We start from the raw sequence: 23453 nt of genomic DNA, 5'->3' as shown, positions 1-23453 counted from the left end.
AAGAATAAACCAATCCCTGAGACCTCCTTTTTGAAAGGGTAATAATAGTTCACTGAACATACTTTTCTGAGCAGAGGCAATACAGGTTGTTATCAGGTTTTAAACCATCTCTGAAAAACATAACTTGACTATAAAATTTTCTTGGGCACTTCTGCTACAGTCTTCCTCACCTTCAATCCTCCTCCAAGAAAAGGGGGATGTGCACATAACTACACAAACGTCCTCCAGATCTGGTCAAATAGGTAGCTCTAGGACACCAGCGGTTTTCCAGGTCCACTGGTAACTGTGGATCACCAGGACCACTGCTGCTAAATCTGGCATTCTTTTACTCAGCTCATTCCCAAATTTGCTTTATATAGCACATGGACTTTGAGAAACGGCTAGAAATTTCTCTGTAGGAATTTTCTGTTTGAAAGGTAAGTAGAGTACTTTCTGTAGTACTTTCTGTATTCATCTGTCTCATATAAAACTGGGTATATGTTGCTAATAACAAAATGGGTTATATACTAATGGCTTAATTTCACTAGCATTGTCTTGACCACTGTCATATGTTAAAGCCTTTATTTCCTGAACACAAACATGAATGGGGAAACTAAAATTTGCAAACTTTTCTCATCGACTTGCCCAAAACTGTATGTTCCTTTGAGTGTTTCAATTAAGAAAAAACTGAGGGAATCTCTACCTACTTCTCCATATAGTTCAGTATTTAAAATAATTTAAAGTAAAAGTTATGAATGTTTAGATAGAAATTTCCCCAGATTAAAGTAATGATTAGAATGGATAAAATCAAATCAGTTTTATATAAACAGTGAATAGAGAAACACATGAGTACACCCCTGAGCTAGATTTTCATTACCAAGATCATGACTTGATTCTTTGTGAGATGCTTTCTGGGGCACTGAGAGGATGCAGTCCCCCCAGACAGCCTCGGCAGTGCACCCGACACATACAACTCTGTGTCTGGTAGGATTGTGGGTAACGCCTCCTGACAAGGAACCAGGCTGCTCTGCAGTGCGCATGTGGTACACAGCCACAAAACAGAACCCCTGCAGGAACCATTAATGGGAGGTTGAAATGAAATCTCTAAGGTCACATTCAAGGCCAGTAATGTGTAATTCTTCTCAAGCCTTATGCCCAAAGCATGTGCTCGCCCTTGAAGACTTTATTCTCAGAGGCGGTCTTATGCCCCCACACTCTAAAAATAAGCCCCATTGAATAGAAGCATTAGTCTGGTGGAACTGTCCTAACCAACTGGTAAGCAGTCTGTCAATTTTTATATCTTTAAAACTAATAAACAACAAAGAATAGACACTAGCCTAACAGTATAATTCACAGTCCTAAACTAGCTTCCTAAGTAAGGGGACTCGAAGAGCACTCTTCTCACAAACCCTAGAAGCTGATTTTAATTCTATTTTAACATAGGACGTGCATACTCAAGTCAGGATATGTCTGTGTTTGATTCAAATCTGGTACATTCAGAGATTATTCAATCTGGCACTTAGTCAAGAGGGGCCCCAGGCCCTCGGTAATTTCTAAGACTAGAGGCAGGTCAAGTATCTCACCCTGTTTATGGTATTACAGAGTAAAGTACTATAATAAATAGTAGTCCTACAGCTTTCAAACACGAATTAATATCTAAATATGAGGCAGCTCTTGTAGGTACTATTGGGAACATAAAGCAGGGGTGAGAAAACCTTAGCCCATGCCTGTTTTTACAGTTGATCGGAACACAAGCATGATCGGAACACAAGCATGCTCATTCATTTACATGTTTATGGCTACTTGCACACTACAATGGGAGTTGAGTAGTTGTAACAGAGATCATAAGGCCTGCAAAGCCAAAAATGTCTATTTGGCCCTTCTTGGAAAAAAATGGCTGCTAAAAAGTATATATAATATAAAGTATTTTATGTTTGAACTTTGAATGGGTAGTAGATCAGGAAAGGTGAGCTTAAGAAAGAAGGTTTTACCTGAGTTACTGGGTTACAAAAAAGAAAGTAAGTTCATTAAAGTCCCATCTAAAGGAAAGATCAAAAACTAGTCTTAAGTATTAGGCTATTATGAAACTGTTAAGAGTGATAAAGATGGCCGTGAGTCCCATGGATCCATAGCTGTGTAGCTGAACTATCGCTATACAGGTTTTCTCTATATTTTCTGGAAATGTTTTAAGTTAATGTCTGTTCTAGTCTCACTCATACGGAGATATGCTGTCATCTTTGCATGACCATAAATCATACTTCAAGGCACCTACCCCCCCAATCCCCGCTGTGTTTCAATTTACAGGGGAAAACCAGGGTCCCATTGGAGGAGAGTGGCATGCTTCTGAGCAGATAAATAGCCTGAGACCCAAGGTGGACACCAATCATCAATCCAGATTTAGAACCACTGTTTGTTTTGAGCTGAAAGAGACCTTTGATCTCTGTAGTCTCCTGGACTTTCATGAATTCATCGAATTTTATGCTGAAACATAGCTTTTTTTAAAAAAAGTCTGAAAATATTTTTTAAGAGTTTAGGAAATCGATAACCAGCAGATGTGAAGAGCTGTATGTGCTCTGGGTAAGACACTTCCTCTTCCCTGCTGCTACAACTCCCTCACAGCAAGACAGCCCTCTTTCTAACCCCATCTCCCACTCCTGCTACCTTTGGAACCCTTCCGCCAAATGATCTAATGACCCACTGTGAGTCATTGCAAAATCCCCCTTACATTCTTAACCTTTTTTCACAAACATTCCCTAACTTCTCCTGCTAAATGAACTTTGGTTCTCCCTTAAAGACACTGTTTCCTGAAGCTGTTCCACTGTCCAAAAGAGTGACGTCCCAGCAGACGTACAGGCCCATGAGTGACAGAAATAAATGTTAGTTGATGTAAGCCACTGAAATTTTGGAGTTGTTTGCTATGTAACACGCACAGCAAGAGTTGACTACTTTAGAAACTGATACAAGAGGGGTGCTGCCACAACCAAACCCTAAAATTTGTGGCAATGACTTTGAGACAAGGTGGTAGAAGATAAGGAAACACTTGTTGGAACTTAAAATGGAGACACAATATGCAATAGTGAAATGGCTGGTAAAAAGTGCCCTGCAATAATCAGGAAGGTAGAAAATGTATCAAATGAAGTCACAGTAGAGCTGCCCTAGCTGACCCACAGAAAGAGAAACAGATGTTTAATGTTGTAAGCTGTTGAAACCTGAGGCTTATTTACTATGCAGTATTATTCCAACAATAATGGAGTATCTCAAAGGCCACTCATACCGTTTGTCAACTAGATCCCATCCACTCCAGGCTATTCAAGGACACTTCTAGAGCAATTTTTCCTTGTCCTGAAAGTATCAGATTTACCTCTCTACAAGTTCATTTCTAACACTAAACATCTTGTAATGTCATCCTTAAAAAAACCCTTTCCTGTCCACCTTGCCCTACTATAATCTAGTCTCAGCACAACCGCCACAATAATTCTTTAAATACTAAAGTCAGATTATTTCTTTTCAGCAAATTCCTCCAATGTGTTTCCAGGTCACTCAGAGTTAAAGCCAAAGTCCTGTTATAGTCAGCTTGCCCACTCCCTACCCCTTCCTTCCTTGTCTCCTCTGTTACTACTCTCCCCTAGATCATTCCACTTTAGCCACACTGTCATCCTTGCTGGTCCTTGCACACCTCAAGTAGGCTCCTACTGAAGAGCCTTTGCATCTGCTGTGTTCTTCTCAGAATATTCTTGCTTACAGATCCAGATATCCAGACTTTCTTCACCTCCTTGCTCCAATAAGACATCTGTGAATGCCCCCCTGTCCACTCTATTTAAAATTACAACCATCCATTTTTGTTTTCTTTCATCTATAGTACTTACCACATATAACTTACAATATATTTTATTTAATTGTTTATTCACTGTCTCTCCAGATGGAATGAAAGCCCCAGAAGGCAGGGGTTGTAGTCTGTCCTCTTTCAGATCTATCTCCCTAGTATCTACAATGGTACCTTGACACACAGTAGACAGCAGCTATTTGTTGAATGAATGTGTAAGATATGAATCAGGCCTAGATTATATTTTATATTTCTAAGTTATAAACTAATAAACCAGGCATGTAGACTGGAAAAGAAATGCTGCAGTGAAGATAAAGATATACTAAAGTTTTACTAAGATTTTTTTTTACTTTAATAATAATTTCTTTTCTTTTTCTCTCATTTACAGTAAAGGAAATAAAACAAGAAATTGAGGACTACAATTCAACATAATTATATTTAGAGCCCCTGGACTGAAGCCTTATTTTCAAAATTACACTTATTTTTTATATTTCTAATATACAACTTTTTACCATCATAGAAGAATTGTACCTCCAGGGAGTATATTTGTACGATGTACCAGCTTCCTAAGAAATGAATAAAACATTCAGCTATAATTCTTAAAACAGACAACAATTTATTCAATAACAACTAGGATCAATTTTTTGGAAAGCAGTATATGAAGGTCAACTCTTCCACTTCAACTAACTGCCTTTCACTCTTTTCCTTCTCAATCTTTCTCCAAACTAAAAGAAAAGAAAAATTTAAATTATTCCTGTGCCAAGGCTCAGATATTATACTAAAAGTAACCTTTCATCAAGCCAATTCTTTTAGAAGAAAAAAATGTAAAAAAAAAAGAGAAGCTAACAATATTTGTAGATAAGCACAATATAAACACTCCTTGAATGAAGGCCTGTTTACTTACTACATAGACAACATATACCTTTCAGCCATGAGAACAAACAGGACATTATATTAAAATTAGCACTTCTCATTATCATTGAATAAGTTATATGAATCTAGTCACTAGATCTGGATGCAAAATGTGTTGCTTCAGTTAACCAAAATTAAATTTTATTTTAAACCAACATATTTTACAATAAGGCTACCCTAGAATTATTTTGCTAAGGGGAAAAATCCCCCACAAAACTAAAAATTCGAGAGAGAGAGAGAGAGAGAAGAGAAAATAATCCACTCTTTATTGTAAGCGCTAAAATGTCACATCTAGCAAGGCTTTGAAGATTACTTTGATATCTTCTTTTCCCCAAGGAACTCATTACTCGTATTTCAGTGAAAACAGTGCTGACAGACACTGGCTCCCTTATTAAAGATTTCTTTTTTGTGGGAAGTTAGCAAACTACTCATACCATTTTCAAATTCAGTTAACAGGTATGTTTTGGCATACTCAAGATAAAGCCATTATATTCACTCCAAGTAAAAGTTTCAATTGTTTTGTAACTCCAGCAGTGACTTTTATTTTTTATTACTTACCAAGTCCTAAAAGATCCACAGTGGGCTCCACAGCTTTTTTAGGGCTGGTACTTTTTTTAGGCTCCAGTTGCTGATCTTCTTTCTTCTGCAGCTTTAAAGTAAATAATTGGATTTATTAATTTTTCTTAAGTAAATTTAACAAGATTTTAAGCCCCAATTAATTACAGGTTTCTGATAAAGTTAGTGTAAAAAAATATATGAGACATAGTATAATAAAACCTAGAATATTGTTTGTTATATACAAAACAAGCAAACATGACTGTTGAAGTTGCAATGACAATCCTCACATATTGGGACCCCAAAATAGTGAATAAAACAATTTAACTCTTAATATAATTGTTCTTAACTACTAGCTCTTTTATATGAAATTATACATTTTAAAGAAATGCATTTCATATTAGTTCCTAACTACCATTAATGTACTTCTGTGATAGAGTTTGGCTCTGTGTCCCCACTCAAATTTCATCTTGTAGATCCCGTAATTCCCATCTTTTATATGAAATTATATATTTTGAAGAAATGCATTTCATATTATTTCCTAGCTACTGCTAATGTACTCCTGTGATACAGTTTCGTTCTGTGTCTCCACCCAAATCTCATCTTACAGCTCCCATAATTCCCATGTGTTGTGGGAGGGACCCAGTGGGAGGTAATTAAATCACAGGGGCGGGTCTTTCCTGTACTGTTGATTTGACGGTATTATAAGGGGTAGTTTCCCTACACAAGCTGTCTTTGTCTGCTGCCATCCACATAAGATGTGACTTGCTCTTCCTTGCCTTCCATCATGATTGTGAGGCCTCCCCAGCCACATGGAACTGAGAGTCCAATTAAACCTCTTTCTTCTGTAAATTGCCCAGTCTCGGGTATGTCTTTATCCTCGGCATGAAAACGGACTAATACATCCTGTTAGCTGAGACTGGGGAGGCCTCGGAGTCTTCATGAGCACACTGTTAACCCATCATCCACACACTGTATGATACATGAGACACAACTGCCAGGAAAAGCCTAATGAAATGGTATTTGATATACTTTCTTCCTGAATCTACATTATTAATTACTTTTTAAATATAATATTCTTCTAGTTCTCAGGAGCTGAAGTCATAGTTACACATTCCAAACTTACTTTCTCACAAAAAACATTGCATAGGACAGAATGAAAAAACCTACACCTACTGGATTATCACTTCTAAAGCCTACTTCTAATAAACTAAGAAAATAAAACGTTCAGTTGAGTGCAGTGACTCACACCTGTAATAACAGCACTTTAGGAGGACAAGGTAGGAGGATCTCTTAAGCCCAGGAGTTTGAGACCAGCCTGGGCAATGTAGCAAGACTCTGTCTCTACAAAAAATGAAAAAATTAGCTGGGTGTGGTGGTGCACACCTGTAGTCTCAGCTACTCGGGAGGCTGAGGCTGGAGGATTGGTTGAGCCCAGGAGGTCAAGGCTGCAGTGAACTATGATTGCACCACCGCAGTTCCAGCCTGGGTGACACAGTAAGACCCCGTCTCTTAAAAACAAAATGGAATAAATAAAGAAAACATTCATTCATTTCATTCAAGAAATGTAGAAGATCATTTCTTCTACAACTACCTGAAGAATTCACAACTTAGTTGTTACATGAGTTCATTTTTTGTTAGCTATTAGAGATATGTTAACTTCTAAGAACATATACCTACCCTTATTTGTCTTTTAATCACTACACTCTCCCTTAGAATTATTGTTTAACCAATTAGCCTACTATTACCAGGTGTCAATTCTTTTTTTTTTTGGAGACGGAGTCTCGCTCTGTAGCCCAGGCTGGAGTGCAGTGGCGTGATCTTGGCTCACTGCAAGCTCCGCCTCTCGCGTTCAAGCCATTCTCCTGCCTCAGCCTCCCAAGTAGCCGGGACTACAGGCGCCCACCACCACACCTGGCTAATTTTTTTTGTTTGTTTTAGTAGAAACAGGGTTTCACCGTGTTAGCTAGGATGGTCTCCATCTCCTGACCTCGTGATCCGCCCGCCTCAGCCTCCCAAAGTGCTGGGATTACAGGAGTGAGCCACTGTGCCTGGCCCAATTCTTTAATAACTCTCTCAAATACAGAATTAGCCACCTGTAACAGTATATAATTTTCAGAAGTTTAACATAATCCATTTCACATTCTCTATTCTTTCACTTTTCAACCTCTAATACAGGTTCAGACTTATCTTGCTTAGCAAAAGGATTTCAAAATAATTTCAAGAAAAATATTCCCTGTAGTCATGAAGTAAGGAATTCTTTTCAACTGATTACTCAATCTGCTACTATAAATAATCAAATCTGCAAGGGAATCTGCGGATCGTGTGGCCATGAGCGTGCAAACTTCAAATATTCCAGGGCAGGATCCTAGCAGCTTCCTGGGGTGGGTCTTCACTGGTCACATCACAGCCTATAATACTCTGAAGAGTGTCTTAAAGTAGTCTTTAAGTAGGTAGTTAAGTCTAATCCCTATTTTAATTTGGCTTAAAAATCAGAAAACTTTGAAGTTGAAAATAAACTTAGAAAATCTGGCCAAACACATTCATTCCACAAATTAACTGAGGCTCAGATGTTATGTGCCAAATAGTAATACAGGAACTAAAATTCTTATTTTCTGCCACTCCAAATTTAGCATTCTTTTTTTTCTTTTTTTTTTTTTTTTTTTTTTGGTGTATTTTACTGAATCTTCTCCCATGGAAAAAAGCATAAAACAAACTAAACCTGTGAGGAATTCCTTCCTATTTATTTTCTATGATCTAAGACTTTGGAACCCCTTCAGGCTAAAAAGGATCTTTTTAAAAAATTCAAATAGAAACTCTTGTTTATAAGGCATTTGTTGCCAATTAGAACTACCTTTTAAAATGCTGCTGAGTGTGAAACTATCTGTCATAGTTTGAAAAGAAAAGAAAAAGCTAAATTGAGCAATGCAGAGGTCCTCTAGTAATCCCAACTCCCACCCTCAGAACTACTGCAAACAACTTGGAAAATATCTTTCTTTCCAGATGTTCACACATGTATCTGTGTTCTAAAAGCTTCTCATCTTCCTTACATTTCAATTTAAATGAGTAGTCATCAACCATTTTCATAGGAAACTGTATAAATGACAACATATATATAGCTGTGCAAAGTAAAGAGAAACACTAAGGCGAGAATAAGAGAAATCCTAAACAGTTTATCAAACTGCAGGTGGGGCCCACTAGCAGTTTTTGAAATCTATTTTATGGGCCACAACGAAACATTTTTTTGGCATGTAAAAATGATTCAGAATAGAAAATAGGGTACACTACATAAAAGAAAGGTAAATATTCCCAGATTGTTGTTTTGCACATTTGCACACACATGTGAGCACAAATCTGGATCATAATGTAAAATGTATTTCTTAGCAGAGTGGTAGGTTGACAAATGCTGCTCTAAAGACAGTCTGCTCCTTTGCTCCTACAATGCTCAGATTATGAATGAGAAATGTCTATGTCCTAAACCCTGTTATTCCAAATAGAGTTGGCTATTCTAGATGGATTTCAACAATTCAGACATGAATTATCCTTAGAGTTGGCATCTGAAAGGTTGTCCCACAAATCAAAAAAGCAAAAGGATTGATCACTTTAAAATCTACTTTGTATCCCTCCATTATCAAATCTTGTGGAGGCCGTAACCTGAACACAACAATGTGTTGCAAAGGTGATTTTAGAGATTACTTTTCTATGTCTTCATAGTATATACAGTATATACTTCTTCATATATATTAGCGAAAGCTACAAAGATTAAATTCAGATGATACTCTTCTTCATTGATAATTGTAAACATAAGAAATTAACCTCACTATTTTTATTTTTAAAACATTTAAGGACAGATACACCAAAGCACAAACTACATAGGTAAGGAATCCTTCTAAAATTCTAGATAGAGTAACAAATACTTAATCTTTTAGAGCTTAATATCCATTAAGAGTTATTAATTTTCTATACAGTTTTCTTGAAAGACTTTAACAAAAACTGAAAGTTATTTCTTATTTATATTTAAAAATATTTTTACAGATTTTTGTGTAAAATGACAGGAAGTAAGTACTTATTTCCTAGTCCTAGATGAGTAATAATAACTTAAAATACAGACTCAGGAGATGCTATTGTTGGAATGTGTCACCCAAAGTTCACGTGTTGGAAATGTAATCCCAATGTAACAGTGTTGAAAGGTGGAGTCTAGTAAGAGATGATTAGGTCAGGAGGGCTCTACTCTCGTGAACAAATTAATATCATTACCACAGGCATAGGTTAGTTATCAAGAGAGTGAATTTGTTATGAAAACAATTTCGGCCCCCTCTTGTTCAAGTGCTCTCTTGCCCTTCCAGCGTCCAACGATGGGATGATATAGCATGACGGATCCCACCAGATGCTGGAGCTGTCCTCTTGGACATCTCAGCTTCCAGAACCATGAGCAAATAAACTTCTTTTGTTTATAAATGAGTCTGTGCTATTCTGTTACAGCAGCACAAAACAAACTGAGATGGAATAAAGAAAATCTTTGCATATATACTGCCATTATGAAGGTTCTAAAAAACCTGAAAACATGCAATCCCCTAATAAAGATACACACACACATAGATTCAATGTTTTTTAAAAAAAATTTTAAATATCTAGGTGTTGTGTTTTATTCCATTACATTGTACATTTAAACCCAATACTATCACCAGTAAATCAAGGTGGGCAAAGCCTATCAAAAGGCTACTTCCACACCAAAAGCAATTGCAAAAAAAAACAAAAATTGACAAATGGGACCTCATTAAGCTAAAGAGCATCTGCACAGCCAAAGAAACTATCAACAGTAAACAGAAAACCTACAGAATGGGAGAAAATTTTTGCTAAGTATGTGTCCGACAAAGGTCAATATTCAGAATCTATAAGGAACTTAAACGAATTAACAAGCAAAAAACAACCCCGTTAAAAAATGGGCAAGGACATAAGCACTTTTCAAAAGAAAACATACACGTAGCCAACAAGTGTCTAAAAAAATGCTCAACATTACTAATTATTAAAGAAATGCAAATCAAAACCACAATGAGACACCACCTCACACCAGTCAGAGTGCCTATCATTAAAAAAATTTAAAAAATAACAGATGCTGGCAACGCTGTGGAGAAAAGGGAACACATATACACTGCTGGTAGGAATGTAAATTAGTCCAGTCATTGTGGAAAGCAGTTTGGCAATTTCTCAAATAACTTAAATAGAATTAGCATTTGACCCAACAATCCTGTTATTGGGTATATGCCCAAGAGAATAAAAATTGTTCTACCAAAAATACATATCCACACATATGTTCATCACGGCACTGTTCACAATAGCAAAGACATGGAATCAACCTAAATGCCCATCAACAGTAGTCTGGATAAAGAAAATGTGGTACATATACACATGGAATACTATACAGCCATAAAAAAGAATGAGATCATGTCCTCTGCAGCAACACTGATGGAGCTGGAGGCCATTATCCTAAGCAAACTAATGCCAAAACAGAAAATTAAATACTGCACGCTCTCACTTATAGGTGGGAGCTAACCACTGAGAATACATGAACACAAACAAGGGAACAACAGACACTGGGACCTACTTCAGGTTGGAGGGTGGAAGGAGGGAGAGGATCAGAAAACTATCAGGTATTATGCTTATGACTTGGATGACAAAATAATCTGTACACCAAACCCCTGTGACATGCAATTTACCTATATAACTAAAACCTGCACATGTACCCCTAAACCTAGAATAAAAGTTAAAAAAAAAAGTAAAAATAAGAAAAGATTACTTCCAATCATTATATCATGACCACTGCTAGGACTGCCTAATATTGCCATATTCTAAAAGCTGACAAGACAGGTACTCAGCCTCTGACTGAAGGGGAAAATCATGGCTGGCCTCAGATATCAGACTAGGAAGACAGAGTTGAAATGATAATTCTCTTTTGTCACATTGAAGAATCCAGCATTTCAAAAATCAAACATTTAAAATAATTAAAATCAAATCTCACGAAATAAGATAGGAAGTTCAGAATAATTTTCTTCTTGTCCTTCATTACAGTATCTGTAGCAACAAGGCAATTTAAATAATCCAGATTAATCAAGAAGAGAGCAGCAGTACCCTGTGTACATGTTAAAAATCCTGTCTCATGGCCACTCTAAAGTCTACTTAGTTTCTACAGCAAAGCACACTTGATGCTCTTTGTCTTTCTTTACAATATAAATCACCAATGTTAACGTGTAGAGAGGAACAACAGATTTCCAAAATGTATTCCAATTAAATATTTTGGTTAACAGACACAGACATATGTGTAATGGATTATGTCTTCCTGAAAACTTTTCTAAAATGGAAAAATCTTCAAGAACATGTTTGACTTTTTCCAGGTTTGCCTGTAACACAAGAAGTCATTTTTATCAAATATTTTCAAGACATAAAGGTTGTAAACCTTAAACAACAAACATGAATATATAAACTATCAATTAGTACTTTTGCTCTGTAGCATACCAACTGTATTGTACTTTGCAAAGACTTACAAGATACAATTATTTAAGATACTTAAAATATAGCTATCGTATAAATACAAAGTAAATAATATCTGGAAGCCAAATTTTAGAAGATTTAAGAATAAAAATGCTATTATCTTGTTAGGATTTATGGGCAGGGATTACTGGTGTGTGATAACAGTAAATTAATACCTTGATGACCACACCTTCCCTCATTTAACTGTCATCCTTTTGATACCTCACATTCATCTCAGACATGGCAAGCAACACATACAGACTCACTCCACTATAAATTCTGCTGCTATTGAAAACATTGCATAGGAAATTTGTCTTTTAATAGTGAAGAATGCAGTCAACTGTGGGTAGATAAAATTAGGCAATCTATAATTTATTAAACAAAATTTTCTAACAAGCAAGAACATAAGTCTACTTAGATAAAGCAATTTTATAAAATGTAATTTCCTTAGATTCACATTGAGCAGATGTCTCATTCAAATTATTAAAGCTTTTATTAGCAGAAGCTTCACTACCCAATCTTTTTGGGATTCATTAACGCTACCCCACAGAATATAATTGAATAAAAAACTATTTAGGTCCCAACTCCTACATTTACCACCATTTCCTAGCCCTTATTTAAATAACAGACATAACAGCTGAGCCTCTAGAAGGTGATTCACGATTCTTCAGCTGGCCAGTTAATGTAGACAAGAGCACAAATATATAGTACAATAGGAAAGCTATACAATTTTCTAAGTTCTAGTGGTAATTATTCAAAATTTTCTTTTAAAACTGACATCTCAAATTATAACTTAGTTTATTTATAATCAGTTTCCTTTAATATTCCTATAATCTTAGAACAACAAGAAACATAAAATGTATTATATTCAACTTTTTCATTTTAACATTAAGGAAATTAAATGACATGATTTGTCCAAAGGCTCCGTAAGTGGCTCTCGTGGCAAAGGTTAATCTCCTAACAGGGTTCCTTGCCCTGCACCATGGTGCCTTTTGCTGAATAATTTCTATCTATCAAAAATTAGATTTAAAAATAAATATTTACCCAATGCTTAACAATACATGCATATTCTTACAATGACATAACAGAAAACTGCAATTAAAAAAAAATCATGCCAGGTGGCACATGACGGTAGTTCCAGCTATGTGAGAGGCTGAGGTAGGAGAATCGCTTCAGCCCAGTAGTTGGAGAACAGGCTGCACAACATAGCAAAAACACATCTCAAAAATAAAAAAACAAAAACAAAAAGAAAACAAAGAAAAAAACAGAAAAAAAAAATACAATCTGATAGAGGGTCAAAGCAAGCATACCAATAATTTTAACTCAAGGTACACTATAAAGACCACATGAGAAGTATGATTCTTTGAAGTTCAAAGGTAATGGTAGTCGTAGGTGATTAGGATTTTATAAAGGTAGTGACATTAAGTTTTGTGTATGTAGGAAAAATAGGAAAGAGTCAAATAGGAAACACGGTTCACTCTACTGCCCAGGATAGAGTGCAGTGGCAAGATGGCAGCTCACAGCAGCCTTGATCTCTTGGGCTCAGGTGATCCTTCCACCTCAGCCTCCCAAGTAGCTGGAACTATAGGCATGCACCACCATGCCCAGCTAATTTTTGTGTTGTTCTGTTGCGGTTTGAGACAGAGCCTCACTCTGTTGTCCAGGCTGGAGTACAGTGGAGCAATCACCACTCACTGAAGCATTGACCTCCCTGGAATTGGCAATGGCACCATGTGAAGAACACTGAGTGGGAAAGGTGCTAGATGGTGGATGTATCTGACCTCTAGTTCTACATGTAAGGAATAAAAGATGAATCTGAAGATTTTTATTCTATTTCCACAATGTGGAAAGACCTAAATAAATAGCCAACTAGAGCTAGCATTCATATATGTCACTGTTTTTCAATGGGGGTAGTGAAAAGAAAAAATATTACTCCTGGAGAAGTATGTTGTGTATATGAACAGCAATGAGGAAGAAAAATCTGACCACCATTGTTGTAGGTGGGAGGCTTTGTGACTGTGATGTGGTCAGAGCAATACTTTAGGAAAAAACTAATCGACTGCCTCAGTAGAACCTGATGATCTGAAATACATTTTCTAACAAGTTACTCAACAACACATAATTCCCAGAATACTATCCTACCTGATTACCTACTGAAATCTTCATAGGTCTAACCTTTACTAAAATTTTCAGTAAAAAATCCATGAGTTAATATTACCCACTATATTACCTACATTAGTTGTTTACTCAAATAAAGTCTTTTGACTATATGCTATAAATACATTAATAAAAACCAGTCATATTCCTATATAGATTGATAGCTATAATTACTATGTTTGTTTGTATTTGTATGCTTTCAAAACTGAATTATATACAACCTTAAAACTATTTTATGTGAGAAAAAATTTTGCATATAATTCTTGTTTATTCCCAATATCTTATTTATTCAAAATCTTTAGTTTCTTTTTCTCCTGTTTACCATTCTTTATAATATAGATCTTTTTTAAATTAAAGCTGTCAACACATAGAGTACTCTTTTTGAATTTAATATTCTTTCTTAAATTGTATTTTTAGGGTTTAATTTATTACAATGTACATTTTATTTCCCCAATCATATGGACATCTTCCAGTAAATGTTCTCTGTAAGACCTATGGACACTACCGTCCCAAACAGTATCTCACTGGGCTGGAGAAGTTATCAAGGATTTACACAAATTTCAGAAGTAGGAGCAGCCTTGAAGACATTTAGTGAATTATGTGATACACAAAACACTACTGTAACATCTCTCTTACACGTCCATTCTCTCTGTAAGAAAATCTTCCAGTGTTATGGAATCACTGCATATGATGATATAGCATATTTTACATTTGGATAATTACAAATATTAGAAAGTATCCTCTTCAGACAATTTGTAACATCTACCCACTTAGCCGTACTCTCTATGCTACAACCATGCAGAAAACTAATGGAGGAATAAATTTGTGGAGCTGACCTTCTCCAAAGCAACAGAAGACCATTAATTCATACCAGAACTTTGGTCATCTACAATTCAATGACATTTTCTTTTGTGCTATATTCAGGACAAGTTTGGGTACATTTGCTTCAGAATTTTACATTTATCCAATTTGTTGGCATTTATTTTAACACTATCTGAGGGATTTATTCTGTCATTTGATAACTAATCTTTATTGCTTGGTCATTTGAAAATTTGAACAATATGGCACAGATATCCACAGTTAATAAAAATGCTGAAAAGAATAAGTCCAGTATTGACCCCTGAAGAAAGCAGAGAACTTCCTCTAAACTGATATCAATTCTATTAATTGGAAAGCTGTCTATCTGGTTCATAATCTACCTTACTATCTGATCATCAGGCCCACCTGTCTACATCTTGACCAGACGCATATTTAAGAATCTTGGCCAATAAGCGAGCTTAGTCTGACAGGAACTGTGGGGTTTTTTTTTCTTTTTCTTTCTTTGTTTCTTTTTTTTTTTTTTTTTTGAGACACGGTTTCACTCTGTTGCCCAGGCAGGAGTGCAGTGGCAAGATCACAGCTCACTACACTGCAGCCTCGATCTCCTGGGCTCAGGTGATCCTCCTACCTCAGCCTCCCAAGGAGCTGGGACTGTAGGCATGCACCACCATGCCCAGCTAATTTTTGTTTTGTTTTGTTGGGGTTTGAGACAGAGCCTCACTCTGTCATCCAGGCTGGAGGGCAGTGGTGCAATCACCACGCACTGAAGCCTTGACCTCGCAGGCTCAGGTGATCCTCCCACCTCAGCCTCCCAGGTAGCTGGGACTACAGGTACAAGCCACTATGCCCAGCTAATTTTTTGTAGAGATGGAATTTCACCATGTTGCCCAGACTGGTTTTGAACTCCTGAGCTCAAGCAATCCACCTGCCTCGGCCTCCCAAAGTGCTAGGATTACAGACGTGAGCCACCATGCCAGCCAGGAACTGTTCTTAAAGAATCCATGGCAGGCAACCAGTGAGTGCTGGTAAGACTATGGAAAAGAAGTAAGTTGTTAAAAAAAAAATGCTTTTGAATTTTGCATAGAATCCATGTCAAGCTTAATGACACAGCATTCATAATCCACTATATTTTCCTTCTGAAAATCAAGATGTGAGCCCATCTCTAATCTCCTGGTTCCCTAGTTTGTAGCATTTCTCAAAGAATGACCTAGAGTGCTCTATAAATGGTTCTAAAAAGTTTCTTATTATTCATCCCAAATACTGAATGGCTACACTGGTAAGTTTCCTTAAAATAATACTTGGCAGGATTTTTGTGAGAATTAAGCAAAGTAATTTAAAGAGAGTCCCTTTCACAGTAGCTGGCACATAAGTGCTTCATAAATGGTAGCTGGTAGTGGTTGCAGTAGTACATTTTATAGTTACATAGCAGGACTAGTAAACACTAGGGATACAAAAATGAAGAACACGTTTCCTAATCTTAAACTCATACTCTAGTTATGCACATGGAAACAAACATAATCTGGTTCAGTGTGGATCAGTGTAATGATAGAGTTAGAAAATAGAAGTTTTCTGGGGGCACACAGGAGTGGCATGCTTATTCGGCTTAGCATGTGTGTGAATGAGAGTCAGGTGAACACAAGTCCTGGTTTGCTCATAACAGCTGATGCCTGTTATTCCAACTTAACTGTTTAATAGTGCCTGCTTTCACTCTTACAAGTATCCAATTTGAAATACCCATCATAATTATACCTAGAGCCTTTAACTTTAGACAGGAATTGGCTACAGTACTGCTAAACTTGTCATTAATAGGTTCCTCTCTTGACAATGGTAAGCTCCTGTTCGTAAGACTCTACGGATTGCATGCAAATGCCCAGTCACCTCTCAGTAGTGAATTAGCAAGACTTTTTTTAAAAGTAGTAAACCCAACAGGAGTGGCTATACCTACAGCTATATCTTTAACACTCATCTCACTATTGTTATTCTTGTTTTTACACAGTATTCTGGATGTTTGCAGAGAAGGAAAAAAAAAGTAGTTTTTGATAATACCACTTATTAGCAAAACTATGAAAGAAAAAAATTAGCCAAACACCTGAGTTTTAACCCCAGCATGGACACTTCCCAGCTGGGTGACTTTGAACAAGTCACTTAGTATCTCTGAACATGGCTGGCCTCACAGGTTTGCAACCTATGCAGTCTCATGGAGCCCCAGTGCTACCTTTAATATTTCCCTATGGCCATGATAGGACCATGATTTCTGTTCCTATTAGAACTTGCTTCAAAAGCAGAAAGAAGGCAATGATGTTCTAAGAAACAAGGAAGACCAAAATATCCTATCCTATCTTACTCATGTCACTCCCCTGTGTTAGCCAACACATACAGTGAAAATGATGACAGAGAAAGAAAAAAGATAGGGCAGCCGACAGTTCTTTTCCCTTTCCTCATCGGTAAACTGAAGGTAGAGTTGATAGAAAATATGTGTATCAAGAAGTGAAATAAAAACAGTAGAGTTAGTTTCTGCATGTTTCCACTGCTCTGCTAAGAACAAGTGACATATGCATGTGGAAGCTAAGAATATGAAGTGTATCACTTCATTGATTCCATATATGGGTTAAATGCTCTTATGTTTGCAATTAAAACTTCACTGCATAATATAAATAATAAAATTCATATTAAGAATGTAAAATTTTAATTTTTCTTGATTTAAAACAACATTAAGTAACAAAAACACACCTTCATAAGCACAGAGACTGTGGAAGAAAAAAAAGCTTTATATTTTAGTACCTTTAATGGTACTTTTTATTCCTGTTTTCTGAACAAGAGGTCTCTAATTTTCATTTTGCACTGGGCCCGCAAATTATGAAGCTAGCCCTGTGAGCCTAAGCTTTTGATCGGCAAAATAAGAATAATAATAGCTATCATATTGACCTTATGACTGCTGAAATAATAATAAAGATTCATATTATGAGACTTTCCACTTCTGGTCCAGCAAACAGGGAGCCTGCAAGTCACCATCCTGTTTTAACAAGTAAAAAGCTGAACGAACTGGAAAATAAACACCTCTTTTTAAGTCTATCAAAGAAGTGAAGTCATAAGGCAAACTGTAGCCCTGAAAACAAGAGAGACAGGCAGGAAGATACACAGAATCAACTTATGGGGATAAAAACCCAGTCCCAAGGTAGGAAAATCTGAACTGTAATTGATGAACTGCTGGAGGCTCAAATATGGACAAGTCTGAGAGATAAAAACTTCAGGGGATCCAGGTCATAGGGTGGCCCTCACCCTTCTGAGTTTTACCTCCAGGATGTCAAGCAGGTTCCTACAATGAAGATGAAAAAAGAAAAAAAAAAAAAAACCCTTGGGCTCTGGCAGGGGGAACTGAAAAATAACTACGGTTGGCTCTCTATCTGTGGGTTCCACATGCATGAATTCAACCAACCACAGATTATAAATATCCAAAATAAATAAAAATAAAAAATAATACAACAAAAAATACAAATTAAAAAACAGCCTAACAATCTGCATAGCATTTACATTGTATTATGTATTATAAGTAATCTATATATTATTTAAAGTATATGGGAGGATGTACATAGGTTAGACACAAATATGACACTTTATATAAGGGACTTGAGCACTTGTGGATTATGGTATCTGCAGGGGGTCCTAGAACCAATGCCCCATGAATACCAACAGACAACTGTATTTTGAAATATGATGGAACATTCTGTTCTTTTTAACAAGGCCTGCCCTGAAGAGAAACTATTTTACCAGAGCCTGACCTGCTAGGACTTTTATTAGAGCTTAACCTACCTAGAGGAAGGAAAATACCCAATTCTAGTCCCCTCCAGCCATCCTGTCTCACCTAAGGGGTGCAGGATAGAGGCACTTGTGAAGTATATAACACAGGGGCACAGGCTCATTAAAGGACTGAGATCTAATCACAGGATGATAGAACACTTCCCCTCCCCCAAAATATTAATAAAGTCCTATTTATCTGAGTTCCTTTCACCCACTACATCATGTCTAGCTTTCATGAAAACATTACAAACATACTAAAAGGTAAAAAACACAGTTTGAAGATAAAGATCAAGCATCATAACCATACTCAATTATGGCAGATATGTTGGAATTATCAGACCATGAATTTAAAGCAGCTATCATTAGTATGCTAAGGGCTCTAATGGAAAAAGTAGACAACATGCAAGAATAGATAGGTAATATAAAGAGAGATGAAAATTCTAAGAAAGATTTAAAAAGAAATAAAGAGATCAGAATTGAAGAACGCTTTTGGTGGGCTCATTAGGAGACTGGACACAGCTGAGGGAAGAATCTCTGTGCTTGAGGATATATCAATACAAACTTCCAAAACAGAAAAGCAAAGGAAAAAAAAAAAAACACTGAATAAATGGAAAGGAATATCCAAGAACTGTGGGACAACTAAAAAAGTGTAACATACATGTAATGGAAATACCAGATGGAGAAGAAGGAACTGAATGTAACAAATATCTGAAACAGTATGACAGAATTTCCCCAAAATTAATGTTGGATACAAAACCACACATCCAGGAAGCTCAGAGAACACCAAGATAAAAGGCCAAAAAATTATACCCAAGCACATCATGTTCAAACTGCAGAAAATCAAAGATACAGAGTTGAGGTCCTTTGCCCTTACCTTTTCTTGCTTCTTTCCTTCCCCTTCCTATTTTTGGATGTTATAGAAATAGACTGAAAAGCCATATAGCATATTGGTTAAGGATACATATTCTGAAGGCAGACTGATCATATTCAATTCTCAGCATGGCCACTACTCAATAGCTGTGTGACCATGAATAAATTGCCAAACTTCTGTCTCTCAGGTTCTCATCGTAAATGAGAATAATAATGCTATCAACCTGATATAACTACTGTGAGGACTACGAAATAATATATTTAAAGAGCTTAGAACAATGCCTCACAAACATTAAGCACAAAGTATTTGCTTGCTATTTTTATTACCTTCAATGACCCATCTAATCTAATTCTTGACCCTTTCACCTGGGCTGCAACATTCTTAAGTATAAGTTTTAACTTAGTAAAACTACCTTCTATCAAAGTGTATATATTCAGGAAGTATTTTCCTAATTTTCTATTTAAGGAAATTTCTAATTTACTAAGAAGAACTGTAAAGCATGCATGCTTAGTGAACAAAAGCCTTTCTTTCATTAACTAGGAAAGCTTTGCACATAAAGTAATTGGATTTCTTCCCTTTTTATTGCCTCACTTGCAATAAAGCTTCAAATGATTGCAAAAACATTGTAGAAATTCCATGAAGAAAAAAATGTTTTCAATTTACTACAAGCCTGTAATAGAACCTAAAATATGGTTTTCTGCTACAACCTACACATTCTTTATCATCACAGTTACTTTAATAATAAGCAAGTGTTAAAAAGCTGTTACACCTTTGGCGGGTTTCTTCTTTTAGGCTTGCGGGCATTGTAGTATATGGTTATTTAACTAACAAAGTAAAGTTACTATCATCCTGCTATTGCTTTCTGTTAAGTAATAATTCTTATTTTAGGTATTCAATTCTTTCTTTTTAAAACTAGGTAAAACAAAACAGTAAGAACAGAGCAAACCATCTTGGCTGAAAGAGCTTTTTTCACGTAGTAGTCAATATTTTCTCAGGCTAATTAAATTTACTCATTTAAAGACAACCTCTCAACTGCCAGGAAATTCTGTACTCTTGATTAGCACAGAATAAGAAAAATGTTAGTTTCTATACTCACTAGGATATTTTTCTTCATGACAATGCCATATATTTATAAGAATGTTCATAGCAGCTTTACTCATTGAAGCCCTAAGCCAGAAACAACTCAAATGTCCACTAACAGCAGAATAAGAAAATAAAGTATGGCATATGTAGACAGACAATAGAAGAATGTTCAGCAATAAGAAATGAGAATGCAATGACATGGATGAATCTCACAGACACAATGATCAGCAAAAGAATCCATACAGAGGAAGAGTTGCATGGTATGATTACATTTACATGAAACTCAAAAACAGACAAAACTTAATCTTGTTGATATAAATCTAAATACTGATTCAAAGTTTTTAATAATCGTCTTAATTTTTCTCTTTAAAAACAGGACATCTTGAGAAAATGGGGCAGGGAGGGGGGGAAATCCTAACAGGAACTTCAAGTGCTACCTAGAGTGATATCTACTAAGGAAAAGGATACAGAAATCAAACTTTAGACTTTACAAGGTCTAAATCCAGCAGCTATTGATTATTCCCTTGAACCACTGTTACTGTTTGTATTAATTAGTTTATTTAGGTATGATAGTTTGGGCTACTTAAAAATAAGAGTCGAAAAGCAAACTTCCAAATAATGCTTATCATAAAAAAGCAAATCAACACACTCTGCAAAATTAAACGGGAAAAAATAACCAAAAAAATCTGCTAGACTGTCTTAGACGGAAGTTCTCTCTCACTTGATCAAATTATCTTGAATAATAAAGTTTTCTTTTTTTTTTTTTCAAGACGGAGTCTCACTCTGTAGCCCAGGCTGGAGTGCAGTGGCACGATCTCGGTTCACGACAACCTCAGCCTCCCGGGTTCCAGCGATTCCCCTGCTTCAGCCTCCTGAGTAGCTGGGCACCACACCCAGCTAATTTTTTGTATTTTTAGTAGAGACGGGGTTTCATTAGCCAGGATGGTCTCGATCTCCTGACCTCATGATCCGCCCGCCTCAGCCTCCCAAAGTGCTGGGATTACAGGCATGAGCCATTGCACCCGGCCTAAATAATAGTTTTCATAATATTTCTCTAGTCTCTGTATCAAGGCATACCATAGTTATCACCATCAAATTAAAGAGTTTCCTTTTCTTTTTTAAAAAGCTCATAACATCAATTATGACTATTACCTATAGAAAAATGACATGAAAATCTATAAACAATATCTCTACTGATATATCCAATACATATAATGCTTATATATTTAATCAAAAGAAGATATTCCTTAAAGGTATAAATACAAGAAGAATTTGAAATCATTTTTTATATTTTTGCTTATAACATTCTGTGGTCAATATATGGCTCCAGAACCTTATCTTTAATCATATCCCTATAGCTCCAAACACATGAGAAAATATTAAAAGAAAAAATCCATAAGATTAGTCAGGCTCAGAACTGAGGTAAGTATCTTCCTGGAGCAGAAATCAAAGAGAAAGGCAAGCAGACAGTGGGACTGAAGCCACTATCCTATAGAGCCTTACGGGCAGGAAACAGAATCTCACATAGTAATAGGGGATTCCAAGTCCAGTCCAATGTTTGAAACCACAGGCTAAGACAGGATTTTCCAAAATGATCTGAAGTAGAAGCATATTACTGTAATTCAGGAGAATGTACTCTTCTTCTTAGTAGAATTTAGTTTAAGTAACAATATATGTGGGCAACCTATTTCGAAATCTTGGAAATAACACTGTTCTTATCCGACTTCAACATATTCTAATTAAAAACTGTACCCTTTTAGCATTCAATTTGACTCTCATTATATTACGATTAATAGTGCTCACTATTTACCATCTGGGTCTAAACAACCTTCTTAATTTTCCTGTATATTTTCAAGTCATTTTATGCTTTGGAGAAGAATAAAGGGAGACTGAAACGCTCCATTACAATTTTCAATAAAAATGGAAACACAGCAAACTCAAATTTTAATTCCACATGTTTCAGGTTTTGATGGTATGAAGACCTGAAATAGGAAACATCCTTTGAATGAAACTATCATGAATGAACATAGAACTTATCCATCTTGTAAATATTTATTCTAGATTTAAAATATCTCTATTAAGTTTTAACATATAGTTACTCTGGTTCTTTTTTTTTTTTTCTCACCCTTACATCATTGAAACATGGTATTTTTAAAAACACTGGCAGCTCATCTTTTTGTTGATGAGAGAATGACCATTTCTTTGCTCTGTAAGTGCAAAAATAGCAAAAAAAAAAAATTGCAAGAAAAGAATGCAGTACGTTTACATGCTACAAACATGGATAAGCCTTAAAAAGACTATGCTAAGTGAAAGAAACCACTACAAAAGACCATATCTTGAATAACGTTTATATAAAATGTCTAGAATAGGTAAATCTACAGAGACAGGAAGATTAGTGGTTGCCAGGAGCTGTGGAAAGGAGAAACGGGGAGTGACCACTAATAGCTGTAGGGTTTCTTTTGGGGGTGATGAAAGTGTTCTAAAACTGACAGTGGTGATGGCTACGCAACTGTTAATGTAAGAGAAGCCACTGAACTATATATTTTAATGAGTGACTTGTATGACATGATATATGAATTAAGATATCAATGAAGTTGATATTTTAAAAGTAACATCGTAGAAAAATTTTAAATTGGGAAAACGTTACTAGCACAGTTCTCCTGTAAACTGGAAATAAAAAGGCTGCTGTGACCATACTTTAGCAGTGAATACATATTCCAATCCAGTTTGAGGAATGCCAACACTCTACAGGGACAGTCTTCCATTACCACAAATTTGGCATCCCCCAGCCCAGCTCCACTTTCTCATCTGAAAGAAAAGAGGGATAGAAAGCCAGGAAAGAAGAGAGAGATGACTAGGGGAAGCAGGTTTGACAAAGAAACCTCTCCACTTCAACATCCTGCCTCAAGGCCAAAAGTACCTCCTGGA

General features: G+C 36.1%; 1 protein-coding gene across 5 annotated transcripts in view; it reads right to left on the bottom strand.

The window, feature by feature from the left end:
• The window catches only part of SMAP1 (small ArfGAP 1), a 196531-nt gene that overhangs the window by 20118 nt on the left and 152960 nt on the right, over positions 1-23453 (bottom strand). For all 5 annotated transcript variants that reach the window (XM_054492384.2, XM_054492385.2, XM_054492388.2 and 2 more), the window contains one exon: positions 5273-5363. In XM_054492384.2, the coding sequence (XP_054348359.1) occupies positions 5273-5363 (91 nt within the window). The remainder of the gene's footprint in view (positions 1-5272; positions 5364-23453) is intronic.

The sequence above is a fragment of the Pongo pygmaeus genome, chromosome 5, assembly GCF_028885625.2.
Source record: "Pongo pygmaeus isolate AG05252 chromosome 5, NHGRI_mPonPyg2-v2.0_pri, whole genome shotgun sequence".
In the NCBI taxonomy this organism is placed as follows: domain Eukaryota; kingdom Metazoa; phylum Chordata; class Mammalia; order Primates; family Hominidae; genus Pongo; species Pongo pygmaeus.
The sequence above is the reverse complement of the archived record's forward strand: the minus strand, read 5'-3'. Positions and strand labels throughout refer to the sequence as shown.